Source organism: Vicugna pacos, chromosome 27, assembly GCF_048564905.1.
Source record: "Vicugna pacos chromosome 27, VicPac4, whole genome shotgun sequence".
NCBI classification, from domain to species: domain Eukaryota; kingdom Metazoa; phylum Chordata; class Mammalia; order Artiodactyla; family Camelidae; genus Vicugna; species Vicugna pacos.
In genome coordinates, this window is record NC_133013.1 from 20139947 (window position 1) to 20161608 (window position 21662).

The 21662-nt window shown below is 38.1% G+C and overlaps 1 protein-coding gene across 1 annotated transcript in view; it reads right to left on the reverse strand.

Moving 5' to 3' along the window:
• The window catches only part of HDGFL3 (HDGF like 3), a 56211-nt gene extending 35641 nt beyond the window's left edge, over nt 1-20570 (reverse strand). The window contains exon 1 of the mRNA XM_072950885.1: nt 19907-20570. Within this exon, the coding sequence (XP_072806986.1) occupies nt 19907-19990 (84 nt within the window). The 5' untranslated portion in view covers nt 19991-20570. The remainder of the gene's footprint in view (nt 1-19906) is intronic.
• Between the last annotated feature and the right edge of the window lie 1092 nt (nt 20571-21662).

Here is a 21662-nt window from a genome sequence, read left to right on the forward strand (position 1 = left end):
CAAATTTAAGAAGTTTAAAAACAAACTCTTATCTCATCTTATCTTATGGCTCAACCTGTTTATCTTTTCAGTATTCTTGATATGAGTAAATGGCATCACCATCCAACCAGTGGCTCCTATTAGAAACTTGGAAGTCATTATTGATTTACTTCTCTCTCATGCAGTTATATCTCATTGAACATTAAATCCTTTCAATTATACTCTCAAGATGTATCACCAAACTCATCATTTCTTTTTACATCCACTGCTGTCCCCTCCAGTCTACTCCACCATCATCTAATGCTTAAACTTCTACAAAAACCTCCTAAGCGGGCCCTTTGTGTGCACCTCCCTACTCCCCACCTCTGCCATCAACAATCAATTCTTCAAATCCTAAACATAAGTCAGATCATGTTATTCTGCTCAAAATTTTCCAATGATTTACCATATTTAAAAAAAATTCTACACTAATTGCTTAAACTATAAGACCCTACATGATTTGAATTTTGTCTACCTCCCTGAACTCATCTCCTGCCCCTTTACCCTAAGTTCCAGTGCATTCTCTATTGGCCTCATTTGCCTTCTTGCTCTTCCTTGAATATGCCAAGCTCATTCCAACTTTTACCCAAGAATTGTATGACTCCCTCCCATAGAACATGTGACTCTGCTCAAACGTCATATTTTCAGAACACCCTTCCTTGATTGTGTAGAAACACACACCCACATAGCATCACATCATATGCCATCCTCTTTCCTTTCTTCGTCTTTTCCACAGCTCTTATGGTTATATCAAATCACAGATTGCTTTGCTTGCTTCTTATTCATCTGTCCCACTTTAAACTAAAACTTAAGCCTTATGAGGACAAAAAAACGGTCCATTCTCATTCGCTACTAAATCCCTAGCACTCAGAACAGTGCCTGGCACATAGCAGGAATTCAATAATTTTTTTTTCAAAAATGAATAAATGTTGTTTTATTATTTTTTGATACTGATCATTGCAAAGCTAGCCTAGCCTAATTACACTGAAGGCAGTCAATATATAGCTGTAGTTCATTCATTTTTAATTTAATGAATTTAGTATTTTTATGTCAATATACCACAATTTAAATTTTCCATTCTTTGTCAAAGGACATCTGGGTTATTTCTAGTTTTTTTGCTATTATGAATCACATTGGGGTGAATATCTTGTACACATCTTCTAGTACACGTGTGAGTTTCTCTAGGATTAGAGATGTTGAGTCAGAAAGTGTGCAAAATTCAACTTCACAATATAAAGCTAAATTTTTTTCCGAAGTGGTTGACCAGTTTATATTCTTTTAGTGGTACATAAGATTTTCTGTTGATCCATATCCTCTCCAGCATATGATATTGGAAAATCTCTTAATTTTTGGCAATCCCATTGTGATCTTATAATTTGTATTTCCCTAATTACTAATCAGGTTGAGCAACTTTTTTTATATTTATAGGCCTAATGCATTTCTTCTATGAAATGCTGTTCATGCCCTTTTGCCCATTTTTCTATCTAGCTGTTAGTCTTTTACTCAATTCATTCTGCATACTAAAGCTTTGTTGGCTCTCTGTGTAGCAAGCATCTTCCTTCAGGTTGTGGCTTACATTTTCAAGTTCATTAAAGAATTTTTTTTTTTAATCTGGGGTGGGTAATTAGGTTTATTTATTTATTTTTAGAGGAGGTACTGGGGATTGAACTCAGGACCTTGTGCATGCTAAGCATGCATGCTGTCACTTGAGCTATACCCTCCCCCAAAGAATCTTTTTTATTGAACAGAAGCACTTGATTTTAATTTATCAATCTTTCCTTCCATGGCTAGTTCTTTCTGTGTCTTGAGAGGAAATTCTTCCCTATTCCAGGGACATAATGTATTCTCTTTATATGCCCTGAAACTTTTCAAACTTTCATGTATGTTCAATGATTTTTGTATATAGTGTGAAATAGGGATCTAATTTCATATGTATACTATATAGTTAACTCATATGGATAACTAATCATGCTGGCATTGTTTAAAAATACTCTCTCTGTATTCCCCCTCCCCCACCTGCAATGTCATCCTTGTCACATAGCATGGTTGCATACATCTGTGGACCAGTTTCTGAGTAAACTTTCTGTTCTATTGGTCAATATATCTCTCCCTGAGCCAAACATTGTCTTAACTATCAATTACTATTTGAACAATTTTACATTTTGATATCTGATAGGGCATGTCCTATCATATTATTGTTCAGAGATGTCTTGTCTTGGTTATCTGCCCTTCCATATACATTTTAAAGGACAACAACAAAAAGAACATAATTTAAAAGCATACACTCATTTATAATAGCAACAAAAAGTATAAGATACCTAAGAATGTATCTAATAGATGTACAGATTATAAAACAATTTTTAAACATTTTAAAAAGCCCAAATAAATAAACAGACCACATGCATTGACTAGAAACCTGAATATCATAAGATGTCAGTTCTTCCCATATTAATCCATAGGTATACTTCAAATCCAATCAAAATCCCAACATAGTTATTGTGAATCTTGACAAGCTAATATACTGTTTGCTCCCTACTTCCTTCCACTTGGAAGCATACAGAATTATAAAGTTAATATAAGATATAAAGCTTTAACCAAAATACGTCTTGGAATCCAAAATGTGATGAGCCTTATCTATTTTCAATGTTAGGTCTTTCTAAAATTAAAGTCCAGAATATTTCCTTTATTGTACTTCTGAGAATTAATTTTGAACTATTTGTCCTGTCTTTCAGAGTTCATGTTATTAGCAAGCTGACCCTCTGAAATTGATGCTTAATTATCATCTCTTCCTTCATATGTCTCTAAGCACTTTTGCTGTCTAGATACGTTCTTCAAAGTCTATTTTCTATTTGACGAATTTACTGGTTCTACTTGTTATGTGAAGTGTTTATATATTCTCTACTCTGGCCATTCTTATTTAATAGACTCACTGTTCACTTCCTAATGTTCTTCACTGAGAAAAAAAAACTGAAGAACACAGATGTGATACAGTACCTTAAAGGAGGGCCTTGGACAATCATAAGGCATAGCATAAAAGGACTTTTTTTAAAAAGCCAGTAGGAGAGCGAAGAAACAGCATAAACGCTGAAAAAAAGGAAATACTTTTTGCATACTTGCAAATCTAGGATAGTCACAATTACCCTGAAAGGCTCTAGTGACCCCATAAACTGCTGACATCAAACAAAAGGCAAAGTCACAGAATCAAAGTAAAAGTATGATAATCCATTAAGTGCCTCAAAAATTTAACCTCTAGCAGCATTAATAATATTCTAACAATTTGGAACCACCTGCTAAATGCATCCAGTTGTAATTTATCTAAGGATAAAGATGTGAAAATAGTTTTGTCTTTCTGCCAAAAGCACCATTCTAAAAAAAAAAAAAGGCAAAAAACAAAACCAAAAATTTTGTATGAATATGTGTTCCTGACAAGGTTGCTAAACAAATATTTAATAATAGAAAGTAGACAGTAGGAAGAAAATACCAAAAATTCCATAGGATAGTTCTCTCAGAGATTCCCTCCTTCAGTTTACGTCTTAGGGATGAAGTTCATCACATGAAAATTTGAATAATTCTAGGTATAAAACAAAATTAAGCCATAGTTCGTCTTGAAGTCTGCCTGTTTTTGACAAATAAAGGTGGTAGCTTAGCCAAACTATCTTGTCTGCCTCATCTGTGCAAAAACTCACTTAAACATCTAAATAACCACTCACAGGCATTTTCTGAACACTGTCTCATTTTCCTTGTTCTCAACTGTACCCAACTGTCTCATATAAGGCTAGGCCTGGGAAACTTGTGACATGTCTTCAGTCTTACCTTTTCATCTTTCAGTAACTTCCTCCCTTGTTCTATTCCATGTATTTGATAAGATCACAATGACCCCAGCACCTCATATTTCACTGCTCTTGCCTTCCCCACATATGCTGCACATAGATGTCCATTAAAACTCACTGTCCCAGGAGTATCTGTCAGAGTCTTGTTCTTTATTTTTAAATAAATTACAATATGCATAATAATCAATAGAGTGAAAAGGCAGTCCACACAACAGGAAAAATATTTGTAATCATGTATCTGATAAGGAGTTATTAATATTTAGGATAAAAGAACTCTTAGAACTCAATAACCAAAAACCCCCAAATAACTCAATTAAAAAATGGACAAAGAAGTTGAAGATATATTTCTCCAAAGAAGATGTACAAATGGTCAACAAAGCACATGAAACCATTCTCAACATGACTAATCACTCAAGTAATGCAAATCAAAACCACAATGAGATATCACTTCATATACATTAGGATGACTACTATTAAAAAAAAAAAAAACCCCAGAAAATAAGTGCTGGCAAAGATATGGAGAAACTGAAACCCGTGTACACTGTTGGTGGGAATGTAAAATGGTGCAGTCTCTATGGAAAACAGTACGGTGTTTCCTAAAAAATAAAAAATAGACTTGTCATATGATCCAGCAATTCTACTTCTGGGTATACACCCAAAAGAATCAAAGGCAAGGTCTCAAAGATATAGGTGTACCCACATGTTTATAGCAGTATTATTCACAACAGCTGAACGATGGAAGCACTCCAGGTTTTCATCAGTGGATGAAGAAACAAAATGTGGGATATACATACAAAAGAATATTATTCAGCCTTAAAAAGGAAGAAATTTGAAAACATGATACAATATGGTTAAACTCTGAGGACAGTATGCTAAGTGAAATAATCCAGTCATAAAAAAGACATATGCTGTATGATTCCACTTATATGAGGTACCCAGAGAAGTCAAATTCATTAAGAGATAGAAAGTAAGGTGTTTGACAAAGTTTGGGAGTAGAGGAGAAACCTGAGTTATCGTAAATGGGTACAGAGTTTCAGTTCTGCAATATGAAAAAGTTCTGAAGATGGATGATGGTGATGGTTGCAAAACAATGTGTATGAATGTACTTAATACCACTGAATTGTACACTTAAAAACAGTAAATTATGTTATGCGTATTCTAACACAATTAAAAAAAATTACAGCCAGTACATAATTAGCTCATCCCAAGACTAGTTTAAACCCTTTTCTTATCTGAGCCTTAAATTTTCTAAATTAAGTAAGAGTTTCTGTCTAATTGTCAAAATGGTTAGAGTGAATTCTGTATTTTTGTTCACTTCTCCCTCTCATCCTACGCAGGTGACTAACGAGGGCAATGGATTGTACTGCAGTTCTTTCTACTAACTTGTTCTGTTAACTCTGAGTAAGTCACTTTGTCAAAAAGATTATTAAATAAAGTATTTTAGTCTTCTCATCAATCCCCCCCAAATAACAACAACACTGGAAGTCGTCTTAAATCTTATGTCTCAGATGTACTTTTCATTAAAAAGACTTCAAAATTGTCTGCAGGGAAGGAAGAAGCAATAACACAATACGTAAAGGAAGGTCCATTCAAGATGCTGTGTTATCTCTCAATAATGAGTTAAACTATACAAATCCTATGACAAATAATAAGACAGCAAATAGACAGTTTTAAAAACTACATTTCAATGACCTACAACCAAAAAAGGGCTGAAACTCAGCCTTTCTGGAAATGGAAATGCCAAGGAAAATGCCAATAAATGAGATGCTCATAAAAAATGTCTCCATCTATTCTCTTTTTCATGTTCTTTCTGAGTTGGACAATTTTAGTTACTTTTTGTTCATTTAGTCTAGCTCCCTTGTTGATAGGAAAACTTTGTCATCACTTTCTACATACATCTCACTTTTATTCTTTTTCTTTGTGCATTTATGCTTTGGTTCCTTAACCTACCTCAAGTTCTCTAAAGGTAAGGTCATGTCTCACTCTTTGACATAAATTGTAGCAATTTTTTTTTCAAACAGCTCCTAGAGTAATGGAAATAAAAGCAAAAATAAAGAAATGGGACCTAATTAAACTTAAAAGCTTTTGCACAGCAAAGGAAAGCATAAACAAACAAAAAGACAACCTACAGAATGGGAGAAAATACTTGTAAATGACGCACCCAACAAGGGACTAATTCTTAAAATATATAAACAGTTCATACAGCTTAATATCAAAAAAACCAAATAATCCAATCAAAAAGTGGGCAGAAGACCTAAATAGACATTTCTCCAAAGAAGACATCCACATGACCAGCAGGTACACGAAAAGATGCTCAATACTGGTAATTATTAGAGAAATGTAAATCAAAATGACAATGAGGTATCATCTTATACCAGTCAGAATGGCCATCATCAAAAAGTCTACAAGGAATACATGCTGGAGCGAGTGTGTAGAAAAGGGAACTCTCCTACACTGTTGGTGGGAATGTAAAAGAGTAAGAGTTTTGGTAAGAAAATACCAATTAGGCTGACGCATCTTTGGCAAATATAATTACATGCAAAACTTCTTTAAACTATATAAAATTAGCAGTGAAATATAACTATAGTGACTGAGACTTAAAAATTATAATAGAATGATACATATATATGTATATATATATCTCTCTACACTAGAAGGTTTACTATATCATGAAATAGACACTTTTCTAAGGAAATAACAATGGCCCAAATTGATTCAAGAAGTGTAGAACATATGAATAAACCAATAACCATGAAATTAATTTAAAAGATGCCTGAAAAAAACACTCAAAAACTTTCCATGCCTGAAGTGGTTTTAAGGTTTGATCACAATGTAATGAAATTAGCCATCACTATTAGGAAATTTGGGGAATTCACCAATATGTACAGATTAGACAGCATGCTCTTAAATAACCAACTGGCAAAGAAGAAATCACAAGGAAAATTTTAAAATACTTGTAGATGAATGAAAACATAATACACCTTATGGGATGCAGTGAAAACAGTGCTTACAAATACATAGCTGTGTACATCTATATTAAAAAAGATCACAAATCAATAACCTAAACTTCCACCTTAAGAAACTGGAAAAAGAACTGCAAACTAACTCAAAGCAACTAGAAGGAAAAAAAAGATCAGAGTGGAAATAAAAAAAAGAATAGAAAAATATAGGAAATCAATTAAACCAAAAGTTTGTTCTTTGAAAAGATCAATGAAATTGACAAATCTTCAGTAAGACTCACTAAGAAAAATAGAGAAGAGTCAAACGACTAAAATCAGAAACAAAAAGAAGAGACCACCACTGCTAATCTTACAGAAATAAAAAAGACTATCAGGGAATAGTATGGACAACTGTATATAAACAAATTAGATAACCTGGACAAAATGAACAAATTCCTAGAAAGGCACAAGCTACTAAAACCCACTGAAGATGAAACAGAAAATTTGAGTATAGCTATAATAAGAGACTGAATTAATAATAAAAATTACCAGAAGTAATAAAAAAACTACCACAAGAATCTACAAAACCCAAACTTATAGAAACAAGAGTAGAATGATGGTTGCCAGAGGCTAAAGGGTAGGGGAAATAGGGAGATGTTGGTCAAAGGATATAAGCTTCCAGGTACAAGATGAATACATTTTGGCAATTTAACGTACATCATGGTAATTATAGTAAACAATACTGTATATACTTGAAAGCTGTTGAGTAAATCTTAAATGTTCTTACTACAAAAAGAAATGGTAATTATGGGAGGTGATTGAGGTGTTAACTAACCCTATCGGTTTATAATATGTAAGTGTATCAAATCACCACATTGTACATCTCAAATTTACACAATGTTTTATGTCAGTTATATCTCAATAAAGCTGTTTAAAAAAAACTACTCACAAAGAAAAGCTCCGGACCAGATGGCTTCACTGGTGAATCCTACCAAGAATTTAAAGAAGACTTAATACCAATCCTTCACAAACTGTTCCAAAAAACAGATGAGGAGGGAACACTCCCCAACTCATTTTTTGAGGCCAGTATTACTCTGATACAAGGATACCAGAAATTGACATGTCAAAAAAATAGAACTATAGATCATTATCACTGATGACTATAGATGCCAGTATCTTCAACAAAACATAGATCTTCAACTTATGATGGGGTTACATACTGATAAATCCATCATAAACTGAAATTAAATTACTGTTAAGTCAAAAAGGCATTTAATATACCTAACATACTGAACATCATAGCTTAGCCTAGCCTATCTCAAGCATGCTCAGAACACTTACTAGCATATAGTTAGGTACAGTAATCTAACACAAAGCCTATAACAAGTTGTTGAACATCTCATGTAATTTACTGAATACCATTCTGAAAGTGAAAAGCAGAATGGTTGAATGGGTACAGAATGGTTCTAAGTGTACTGGTTGTTCACCCTCATGACAGTGTGGCTGACTGGGAGCCATGACTCACTGCTGCTGCTGTGCAGCATCACAAGAGAGTATCTTACTGCGTACCACTAGCACGGGGAAAGATCAAAACTCAAAGTATGGTTTCTATTAAACATGTATCACTTTTGTGCCATTATAAAGTTAAAAAATTGTAAGTTCAACCATCGCATGTCAAGGACCACTTGTGCTAGCTAACAGAATCTAGCAACATGTGAAAAGAATTATGCACCATGACCAAGAGGCTTTCTCCCAGGAATGCAAGGCTGGTTTAACACATGAGTATAATACACCATATTAATACTACATGATTATCTCAATAGATCCAAGAAAAACATTTGACAAAATCCAACATCCTTCCATAATCCTTCTATGATAAAAACATTCAACAAAGTAGGAACAGAAGGAAACACCTTCAATCCGGTAAAGGGCATCTATGAAAAACCTACCACTAACATCATACTTAATGGTGAAAGACTGACAGTTTCCTGTAAAAGATCAGGAACAAAAGAGGGATGTCCACTCTGACCACTTCTATCCAACATTGTACTGGAGGTTCTAGTCACAGCCATTAGGATTTATTTGGAATGCAAAATGGCAGAGCAGCTTTGAAGAAGAGTCTGGGAATTTCTCAGTGGGTTGAACAAAGAGTTATCACATGACTCAGCAGTTACATTCCTAAGTATATACCCAAGAGACTGAAAACATTAAATCCACATAAAAATTGTACACATATGTTCATTGCAGCATTATTTATAACAAACGGCACAAAGTGGAAATGACCCAGATATCCATCAACTAATGAATGATTAAGCAAAATGTGGAACACCTACGGAAAGTTATTCAATCATTAAAAGGAATATAGTACTGATATATGCTACAACATGGATGAGCTTTGAAAACATTATGCTAAATTAAGGAAGCCAGACGTAATAGGCCATATATTCCATGATTCCTTTACATTAAATATCCAGAATAAGCAAATTCATAGAGACAAAGTAGATTAGTGACTGCCATGAATTGGGGGTAAGGGTGGTTAGGGACTGACTGAGTAATAAATACAGGTTTCCTTTTGGGGTGATAAGATGTTTTAGAATCAGTAATGGTTGTACAACCTTGTGAATGTAATAAAAACCACTGAATTGTATAATTTAAAAGGGTAAATTTTATGTTGCCTGACTTATATCTCAACAAAAAATAAAGATAAATATAGTGTCCCCCATTATCTGTAGAAATAAAATGACATCAATAAAATCCAAATTAATAATATTAAATTTAATGTCATATTGCTTTGCTGAAATTACATACTGTTTACAACATGGATATGCCTCAGGTTCTTTTGCATTTATCACTCCTACATTGCCCTGGGCTGTATGATGAATAAAATTTCACACTATTTTTCTCTATCAGAACTACCCCAGGCCTCCATTTATATAGCCCATCTTGACATCATTAAGTAATAAATGCGATGTTGGAGGAAAAGAAAAAGGAGCATCTAGGATAATCTGAGGTCTTTGCTTTTTGGGTTAACTTGATGAAATAGTAATCTTTAACTAAAACAGGAATACTTCGGTGGGGAAAGGTGCCTAGATTGGTTTTGATGATGAATTTGTAGTACCTGAGGGACAGCTAGATGGAGCTGTTTAGCAGGTAAATGGATGTATGGATTTGAAGCTTGCAATATTGAGTCTAGACCTGAAACAGATTCAGAAGATAGTACTCTAGAGAATGACGGCTTGAAGTCAAAGAAGAACCTGTGAAGGTATGATCAGAGAAGTAGAAGAATCTTTCAAGAAAAGCAACACATGGGGGAAGCCAAAGGAAGAGAACTTTTTAAAAGCAGTATTGCTTTCCACAGAGGCAACAATTAGTATTGAAATGAGTCTTTCATTGGCAGGTCATGCTGACTTCTGGGAGAGGGCTGAAAAAGAGACAGTAAGGTCAGTTATTTAAAGAGGCTTGGCTACCAAGGAAAGGTGAGAGAGCAGTGCCTGAAATGTAGGAGAGATGATTTTTTCTAATCTGAAGAGAGTTAGTAGAGGGGAAGAGACTATGAGAACAAAACTTGGTTTAGGTCACTTCTCTACCCCTAGCAACTATTAGGGTACCTGAGACATAACAAACAAACAAAACCTGCAGAATGTTGAATGGAGAGAGGAAAAGGGTGAGGTCAAGCAAGAAGGGGATGGTATTAGTAAGGAGGATGGGGAAGAGGTGATGGAGAGGGAATAAACATTTTCTGATCATCCATTAAACTTCAGCCTGTTTTTATGTTCAAAATCCTTGAAATAACCTGGAAAAGAAGGCATTATTGTTTCCATTTTATACTCCATCAAAGTGAAGAGATTAGATACCCAAGGTCATTCATCTGCTGAGGGACAGAGACAGTATGCACATATGGTTTCATCTACCCACAAAGCTCCTGCTCTTCCACTGCACCTTGAAAATGAACGTATGAAGTAAGAAAAAGACTTGCTCGATAATGAGCAGAAAGAAGATGAGTTTCAAAAGGGCAGTATGAGTATCTACTAACATCTGAGGAGGATGGACAAGGAGCTACCCAGGGCAAGTAAAAGGAGTGATGAGTAATAGTGAGGACCTAACTGAAATTAATCCTGGAGCAGGTGAGAGCAGTTCAATGAATCATGTGGGTCTAATTTGGATAAGTAAGAAGTGAAGCCAGGAAGTAGCTGGATACCAAGAGAAAATGGAGAGGTCAAGGGATTATTTTTTAGAGTTTACAATAATACTGAATGAGAAGCAATTTCAGAGGCACAAAGGAGTCTTCAATCACCATCACCCCCATTTCACTTCAACAAACTTCAAATGCCCACTCTTGCTGGCTGCTCTATTTCTGTAATTTACTTTTATAACAACATAAAAACAAGGGACACATTTGTTCTGGGTTACCTGATCCCTTGTAGTTAAATAATCTTTGCCCTAGACAAGGAGCTTATTAAAAATGAACAATGGAGACCATCAAATTTCCTAACTCTATCAAAGGCTTTATCCTTTCCCTGCCACCTCACATAGCACAAGATAGGGCCAGTAAACAACAGCAGGTACAAAAGGCTGAGCGGCAGAACCACCAGAGTTCTTGAATACCTGGCATAACACAAAGATTAGCCTAGTATTATCCCTTTGGTTCCTAAATATTTCCATTTAGTACAGTAGGGCTATTTTCCAATAGAATTGTACCTATTTTGTGGGAGTCAGTCAGCCAGATGAGAAATATAAACCTGTGCTTACTATAACTTTTCAGAAATACATCTTTTTCAGAAATTGAGGATTGTCTTACTATCAATATGAGGTTCTCTCTTCTGAGATTGCTGTATTTAATAATGGCAAGGAAATCTCTTTGATTGGACAAACGTTACTGAAAAGGAAATACAGAACCATTAGAAATGTGTAGTCCTATGACTTTCCATTCGCCTCAGAGGGTACCACAAACCCACCCCACCTGTAAAGCTTCTGGACTTAACAAAAGCCCATCAACCCCAATCATAGCCTGATACCTCCATGGTCCTGACTCACAAACCCAGGAAAACCTGAGATCCTCAATATTATTAGCCAGGGAATACTAGGTAGTCAAACAGCGTATAAAACTGGATAGTTAGCAAATGAACAGAGCTTATTACCCTTAAGAAGCCATTATGTATAAAATTATAATTAGCTTCAAGAAAGTTGTAGGTATATCTGCAGTTCAAAGATTAGAAGGAAGATGAGAGTAGAAATATTTGATCCGTATACCTTTGGAGATCAAGGAAAATACTGGCTTGGATGGTTAAATGACCTACTATAACTTTCATTTCTTATGTTCATGTGATCTTCATGTAAGACCGTGGCTACAGCAGAATATAAAGCTCAGGACTATTAACTCATCTCAAAAATCCAACTACTGTTCTATATAAACACATATACTTTGGCCTAACAGACTAGACCAGTGCTTTTCAAATTATAGGTAATGATATTGACTTTGTGGGCTACAACCTAATTTTATACAAAATGAAATATAAAAATATCAGGATGCATCACATACAGTATGATTTGGTAAAAAATTTTTTTCTAGTATGTGTGTACAAAATTAATATTTATTTCTTACTGTTGGTTACAGTCAAAAAAAGCCTGAAAGCCACTAGACTAGACTGCATCAGAATTAATCAGCAACAATGACTCATTTCCAAGGTCTAAATACTTTTTCAAAATTATTGACTTAGTCCTCATGCAGCAGTCCTGTGAAGGAGATAAGAACAGCTATACCTTGTTTGAAAATAACTGGTCTCATTTTGAAAGTCAAACAGAAGTTCAGAGGGAATTAATTTTCAATCCATTCAACATATGCTAACTCTAGAAAAAATGAACCAAAAATTTATAATACTGCTCCCTCTGAGTATGCATTTCCTCCAAAATTAAAGATGCCATTAGTATAAAAGTTCTACTCTGGTGACAAAAAAGGAAAAAGATCTAAATCCATGCATTTATTTTTTGACATTTTTCCTTACATAAAATTTTTTTAAATCTTCTGTGAAAGTCATTTTTATATTTGCTAACCACTACTGAACCTAACTGAACCTTATAACAACTCTGATCTTAAACATATTTTGATAGGAACTGAGAAGTTACTACTGTTATTAAGAATTTTCCAGTCTCCATGGAGACAAACATGTTACCACTGACTCTCCTACACTTTGAAAAGTACCTGCACTTTCAGGAAACCTTAAAGACTCTATAATTAGGCTTAGAGAATCCACTCAGAGCTTGAGTCCCAGTGATCAAGTGGGAAGAGTAGTTTATTCATAGACCCTTTTTGTATAGCAACACAGTCCAGTTTACTTGACCCCAAATCCTGAAGCCATGTGGAACCTCTAGAGATGACCCATCACACTCAGGAATCTGAAAGAGGTAACAATGGGAAGTCCCCACAACTCCCAGAACCTAGACCCAACTCACTATTATAAAGTCACAAGGATACTGCTGAAAGATACACTTGCCAAATTACAATAGTATTTACTGAGACTTCACTAGGTTCCTAGTCTGGTGTTCCTAGGAGGTAATTATTAGGTACTTACTCAACAAATACTTCCTTCATGTATATTTTCACATTTAAGTACCAGGAAAAAAGAAAGGCGAGAGAACAGGAGTTATCACCCTCCCTGTTTTACAAAGAGGTTGTAATAAAAAAGATGCCCAAACCTAACAAACCAAGACAGTTGTGGAATGAGGTGCTTGTCTTTTATCTCCTGGTCTAGTTGTCTTTCCCTGCGTGGCAGGAAATCCTGCTCAGAAATCTGGAGGATGTCATTCTGAAGGCTTGCCACTCACTAATCAATAGATTATTTCATTCTTTTTACCTCTATGTGGCTGTGACCATACAAATGGTACTTACCTAACTACAGCAAATCCTTATCTAGGTAAGAAAATATAATAGAAAAATTCAATTACTACCTCTGTTTTAATCAGCTGAAAGATTACATATACAAATGGCAGTGAAAAACTGTACACAGGAAAATGCTGTTTTAGGGGTTGGGAATGCAGTAAACTGGCAAGAAGTTATACTGGCTAGTAGTAGTGCTTATGATTTAGCTTCTAGGCTCTACTGAACCAGTAACTCTCATTACCCTACCTGATGTTCAAAGCAGATGTGCTCCCTTACACATAAAGGCTCTGGAACCTGTGAGAAGTCAACACAATGCTACCCATTCACTGTTTATTTTAATGGATCTCTGCTTCCTCTAAACGCACACTATCTTATTTATTTTTATACTGCTTTGTGTCAAAGGGCTTTCAAACAGATACAGACTAGAGAAAGATAATAAATGTTATAATAATAAATGTCCTCTGACTTAAGATTGCCAGCTTCTCGGCGACTTGTGAGCTCTACACATATACATATATACAGTCTTCTTACATACTGCCAAAAACTTCTTCAGTCCTTCATCTAATCTGATATCACATTTCTTATGTTCTTGTGGCATTCTTCATAGTCTAGGATTAAGACACTTAATAAATGTGTGACTTTAGGTGAATTTTTCAGCTAAGTCTTGGTTCTCTTATGGGGATACCTACCCCACAGTAGTGTTATCATATATATTTATCCTAACTTGTAATCAAGATACAGATATGATATATGATTTGATATATGTCACATATGATACATACATTCTGCCTAACCTGTAACCAAATAAATTAATTCAATTAAATATTTGTTTATTGACAAAGATTTTTTAAATATATGAATCATCTGCTTTTAGTGAGTATGTGAGAAAACAAGTATTCTCTTATTCCGGTAGTGGGTAAGATAGTAAAAACTTTTCTGAAGGATAATGTAACAATATCTAAATCCAAAGCTTTAAAACATGCACATGCCCCTTGACTCAGAAATATAATTTCCAGAGACTTGTCCTAGGAAAATAACTAATGATTTAGGCAAAAAAATGTTTCTCAAAGTATTCTTTTATAGTATAAAACTGGAAATAAGGTAAATGTCCTATAATAGGAAGTAGTTATAATTGTAATACATTAAGTCTTAAAGGAAAAAAATTTCTCACTGAAAGCTAAGAATGGTGAAATTCAAACCATGAAGAAGCTTGGAGTATCAGTCTTCTTTTTCCCCACCTCATATAAAGCATGTGTTTTTTAAATTGAGGCATTAGACACAGTATAGTGCACAAATCCTACATGTGCAGCTTGACAAATTTTTACATATGTTCAAACCCAGATCAAGATACAGAACATTTCCAGTGCCTCCTCCCCGACTGTAACCATACCACCACCTCCACCTATCACAAACTGATCATCAGTGATCAGTTTGCCTGTTTTTGAACATTACGGAATCATACAGAATGTATTCTCTTGTGTCTGGCTTTTTTTCACTCAACCCTGTATTTCTGACATTCATCCACATTTTTGTGGGCATCAGTAGTCTGATTCTTTTTATTGATGAGTAGTACTCCATTGTACAAATATACTACAAATCTGCTTATCCAGTGTCGTGTTGATGGACATCTGGGTATTCAGTCTTCTGCTGTTATGGGTAAAGCTGCTATGTATGAGCATTACTGTACAAGTCTTTGGTGGACATAAACACTCATTTCTCTTGGGTATATGCCTAGACAGACTGCTAAGTCACAAGGTAGGCATGTGTTTAACTACAGTAGATCAGGCCAGTTTTCTAAAGCAACTGTATCAATTTACTCTCCTATTAACAATGTTTGAGAGCTCCTCTATAAAGTTTTTAAAATGTAAAAAAGCTCTTAAGCTGAAACACAACAGTTTTAAGACTTCTGGGAGTTTTTTTTGTATTGCTTTTTCTCTTTCTATCTTTTAGAGCAGGGGTAACATAAGCAGAGTGTTCAAACCTCAGGGGATACACAAGATGATTTCACGGGGTGTGAGAAGAAAACAGTACAACCTATTCTAGTTTCATATTCTTTCACCTAAAGGGTAAATTTTACTAATATTTAATATATAAATTAACACTAACGTGCTTATTTAGATGGTTGTATTTATTCACTTTAGGCATATTTTGATTTTCTGCCACTTGTGTTTACATGGTTGAGAATTATGGAACATCTACTTCTAAATGAACTCTCAATAAATGGACAAGTAGCTAATGGAATCCTACCAAGGTAACACTAATAATGAAAGAAGCACATAAGCAAACAAGGATATGGCCGAGCTGATAGTTCTATAAAATCTCTTTAGAAGGTAAAAACTATGACCATCTAGTCAGATCTCACAAGAAGGAGGCAAAAAACATTTCCAAAAATTAGTACTTTTAAAAGTACAGACTTAATTTAATACTATTAATGATATTTTGCCAATTAGATTTTTATAACAAAGTATTATTTATATCATCTGTCCTCCCTTTTAATTTTTTATATTTAGTTTATAGTGTATACAATAGCACAAAGTACATGTATATATAAAAGTAAATTTACACATATTAGAGATGCATGCTCAAATTTTTTTTACCAACAGAGTACACAATCAAAAGGCTTTAGGAGACTCTTGTTTTAGCATAAATACTTTTTAGTACTAAGCTAGTTAATCCTTAGGTATAAATGAACTTCTAATTTTTAAAGTCTATACAACAAGTATACTCCATTAGAAACGGCCAGCTGCTATTTAATGTTAAAATAATATATCTGAACAGGGAGGAGGACAAGAATCAACTGGGAAGAGGCATAAAGGAATTTCTTGGGTATTGGTACTTTTCTGTAAGTCAGGAGGGGCTTGCATTATACCAGTGTATACTTTTGTTAAACTCACTGAATGGTACATTAAGATGTGTTTCAGTCTATGTAAATTCTACCTCAAAAGGGAAAAAAAAGATCTATAAAAAATGTTGACCTCTAGCTAATGATACGCATGCTGAAGTGTCTAGGAGTAAATTATGATGGTTGCAACTTACTTTGAAATGCATTAAATTAAGATGGACTGCTGTATGGACAGAGGGATGGATATATGAACAAACAGGTGATAAAGCAAGTAGAGTTCAATGTTAAGTGTAGAATCTAGGTGGTAGATAGATGGATATGAGTGTTCACTGTACAATTCTTTTAATTTTTCTATATGTTTGAAATTTTTCATGATAAAATATTGGACAAATAACAAATCTACTGAAGAGTTGAAAATTTTAAATAGTGTAGTGATACAGAAGAAAAGTTAGAAATTCAAAAAGGAAAAAAGGTAGGAACATTCAAGTATCACTGCATAGTGCTTTTACATACACTAAATCTGTGAAGTGAGAACTGTCCCTATTTTGCAGACTAGTAAGCTGAAATTTAAGATTACAGAACATCCCCAAAGTTACAGAGTGTGAAGCCCAGCCCCAAACTGAAACCAACCCGACCAAATTTACCAGCTGTCTGAATCCTCTTGGCTCACATTCCTCACAAGGGGATTTCTAAGAACAAACAAATGTCTCCTCTATAGCAGAGAATTCACTTCTCCATTCCACATGGACCAGCTCTGACTGGTAGAAAGCTCCTCCCCACAGTCTGAAGAAATCTGTCTCCCCCATGTTTTTCCTCTTATGTTTGATTCCTTGTGGCTGTGTAGAATTCCAACATGATCACCCTTCACATCAAGCAACAGTATTTGAAAGGTGAGTTAAGTAGGATTTTTTTCCCAGTAAGTATTTTATAACATCATCATCTACAAACTTATAGCTAGATATAAAATGGGGATGTTTCATAGAATTGGGATAAAACTAAAACAAGAACATTAAAGCATACAACTGTAACTAAGAGTAGGGACTGAAATATCTTTTCCTTCCTTTTCTAACCTGTATCTTTATTTGGAAATTGCAACATGAGACTCACTGTAAAATATTTAAAAAAAATTAAGAGATGTAGGTTCTTGCCTTGAGGAGCTCATGTTAAATGTGAACATAGAATTTTCTTTCCTGAGTTTATGGTATCTTATCTAACAACCTAACTGGTTTTATTTCCTCATTTTTTCCCCATTTTGCCTTGGTTTGGAAATATGATCTCTAGGAATTTTATATACAATTAAAAGCACAAGTAGAACCCCTTCTGAGCTCTTTTTAAAAAAAATAACTCAAATTTATTTATTTATTTATTTTTATGTTTAATTAAAATATAGTCAGTTTACAATGTTGTGTCAATTTCTGGTGTACAGCATAATGTTTCAGTCATACATATAGATACATATATTCTTTTTCATTACTGTAAGATTACTATAAGATCTATAAGATTGAATGTAGTTACTATAAGATTGAATGTAGTTCCCTGTGCTATACAGTAGAAGCCTGTTTATTTTATTATACACAGTAGTTGGAATCTGCAAATCTCGGAACTCCCAATTTATCCCTTCCCACCCCTGAAGGACTTTTTTGTTTTAAAATTACTACAGGTGGCCAACCTACGAAAGCAACACAGTAATGAAATTTTAAGTCTATTTTCTTTGACTCTCAGGAGATATTTTTTCAAAGGTAAGATTAAAGAAAGCCATTGTGTTACCACTTTCCACTATGTATAAACATATGTGCCCTATAGCTGTTTACTTCCTACTTGACAAGTATATTCAAGGGATTCCCTAAAGGACTCCTAAAGTCACAAATCTTGTCCCTTTAAGCAGTATGGCACTACAGTATGAAAAATAACCCGTTATTCTACCATGAAAACTTTGCCTTATTTAAGAACATCCTACAGTTCAGATGTGGAGAAAAGTTATTTGCACAGCCTCATAGAATCTGAATAAGACTTGTACCCCTTGAAATCGTTGGTTGTTAGTGTTGGAAGGAATCGGGAAATGATCATTTCATAGTTGCAGAAATGGGTATTCAGGCAGCTGAGATGATTAGCCCATAACAGAGCCCAGACCAGATGCCAGGTCCCCCAATTCCTGACCCAGCGTTCTTTCCATTTTACAGTCATGACAAACTAAAAAAAAGTGATTATGTCCACCCATTACTTCAACTTCACTAAATTTCAGTCTGGCCACCCATGATGTCACTTCCTTTTGTGAATAGGTGTATTCTGAGGTGGGGAGAAGGGGGGTCTTGGTATCTTCACTTGCACATAATACAACATTTTAGAGCTTGCACTCATATTTATGCCACTGTTTCCCATGTTCTATTTCTTAGGGATACCAATATAGTCTTCAAGATGCTCTGACCCTCCTTTTCACTGTATTTTTTATTTCAAACAATTACCTGCCAACTATTACAAAATTAAAAGGAATTTATTCTAAAACACAAAGCACACATGCTAGCAAAGGGCCTAATAAAAATTTTAAATGTTATGTATTACACGCAGATGCTTTCTAGAGAAAGAACCCAGCGACAACCTTGCTACATAGGAAGAAGAGAGCTATTGTGGACTGTTGTGGGAGGCCAAGGATAAGGTCTGGGATCCGACCTAAAACAAATATGGAGGTGAAAAGGCACGAGGAGCTTCCTGGACCCACCAGCCAGTGCCAGGCTGCAAGCTCCCGGCTTATCTGGTGCTGGTTTAAAAGAACCAAGGGCACCAGGGATGTACGTACCCCAGGACAATGATAGGGCAGGCAGAGTACCCAGAATCGCGCTCAGGGAAAACTCAACAAGTCTGGATGGCGAAGGATGCACCGAGAGAGGGATGAATGACTGCCAAGAGGCTCCTGCTGGCTCCGAATGACCACTACCCCTTTCCAGGATTTGCCGCCGCGGGCACCCGCCGGCTCGCGGACAGCCATTTGCACTACGCTCCCCTACGTGCCCCGACGTTCGCCCGGGACCCGCGGTGCCTACCAACGACCCTGCCCAGAGCGGTGCCTCCACCCCAGGCCCGCTTCCCGGCGGCGCGGGCTCCGGGTCACCACCCGCTTTCCGGGAGGAAGGCAGCGGCGGGCCTGCCGGGGCCAGAGCCGCCTTCGAAAGTGGGCGGAAGGATGGCCGCCCTCGCGGAGTGCGGGTGCGGCCCGGAACCCTCGCCTCCAGCGCGGCCCGGTCCTCTCTGCTCAGCGCCGCCTGCGCCCTTAGCCCCGGCCTCGGTCGGCCGCTCGCGGCGGGCTCCGAGCTCCGGGCTGAGGCGATGGGGAAAGGGGGCGGGCGCGCCATCATGAAGGGGAAAATGGTGGGCGGGCGGGCCCGCGCGCGGCCGCCGTACTCACCCGGGCCGGCCAGTGCGGGTAGCCCTTCATCTTGGCGAAGACCAGGTCGCCCGCCTTGTACTCGCGGGGCCGCGGACGCGCCATCCCGGCCGCTCCCCTTCCTGGTCGTCCTTGGGCGCCGCGAAGATGCCGGGAGGCCGCCCCCCCGCGGGCCGACGGACTGCGCCGCGCTCCCCGCGGGCCTCGAGCCGGGCTAGCGGGCAGACGAGCGGCCGCTCCGACGAGGGGAAGCGGCGAGGCGGCGGCAGAGGCGAGGGGTGGGCGGGGGGCGCAGCAGGCCCGGCAAATCACCGCCCGGCAGCGGGGGAGGGGAGTCCCCGGCCGCTCGGCTCTCGCCCGCGCCGAGGTCCCCGCCGCCGCCGCGCGCGCTGCTCACAGGCGCCGCGTCGCCTGCCTCATGCCGCCGCCGCCGGCCTCCTTCCCGGGCTCCCGGGCGCGGCGCGAGCGCCGGGCCTCGCGCCTCCTCCGAATTCGTCCTCGGGCAGCGACCGCAAACACGATCTTATTATTGTTCTCGCGCGCGCTCAGCATCCCCCCCGCCCCGCTTCCCGCTCCCCTCCCCTCCCCTTCCGCGCCGGCCGGTTAATTCCTAGGTACACGGCCGGCTTTCGCGGAGAAATCGAGCGCGCTAGCCCGGCTGCTCGGCGGGCGGGCGGGCGGTGGGTGCGTCCTCCCCCAGCACCGAAGCCCGAGCCGGGCGGGCGGGAGCGCCTACTCCGGAGGCCGCCCGCCGCCCGCTCTCTTTTGTTCTTGGCCCGGAGCTGCCAGCCGCAGCCCAGCCAATCACCACCTGGCCGCCCCCTCCCCTCCAGTCCGCGCCACACTGGAGGTGCTCCCACCAGCGCCCCCAGTCCCACGCCCATCTCCCGCTGACTGGGCTCCCGCCTGGTTCCCCACCCTGGGGCACTTCTACAGATGCTGTCGGGTGAGAGGGGCACAAAGGCGCTCCAGGCCAGGGACCCGCTGCTCAGAGCATCAGGCTGCTGGAAAGAGCACCCAGCTCTCTGGAGTCAGTGACCTTGTTGGGGTCTCACCCCAGGTCTGCCCTTGACAATTCAGTGTGACCCACCCAGGGCAAGCTATTTAACCGGAGTCACCAGATGTTTTCTAATTTGCCAAGCCTCACAGTCGGGATTTGAACACAGATCTCCACGACTCCGAAGTCCAAGCCGTTATGCTTTTCCATGTTTGGGGTCTTACAGGCCTGTAGTTTGTGAAAGGGACTTACTCTGGTAGGTCACTTGTTTACAATCCTGGCAACATTTTGGACAAAGTTTTTTGAATGGCCCAATGAATGAATAAATGCGGCCTCTTTCATCATCCTGAAGCTCACCTTTAAGAGGTCAGCAGCTCTTGAGTGCAGGACTTTCTCTGGCCCTTATCTGGTCTCCTTGTTTGTGTCTATCCCCTCTTCTGGGCTTTCCTGCCCTCTCCCCCTTTTATAGAAGCTACAGTGTGTCCCATCCTCTGCCTCCCTCTCTTGCTCGGTAGAACTGTGCTTGTTTAACCCCTGCTCTTGTTCCTTTATGCTGGGCTTCTGATAATGGGGCTTTAAATTCTCTAGACTTACTGGGGATTGTTTACTTTAATTGTGCTTGACGTTGTCTACTAATACATTTCCTTACGACTTGAATCTGATAATTTGCCTTTTTAGATATTTACTCTTCCTCACCAGAACTACAGGTTCACCTCCTCTTTTCTCACTGTGGAAGGCTAGTCTAGGTTCTTTCGCCTCTTTTGCAATAGCCTATGTCTG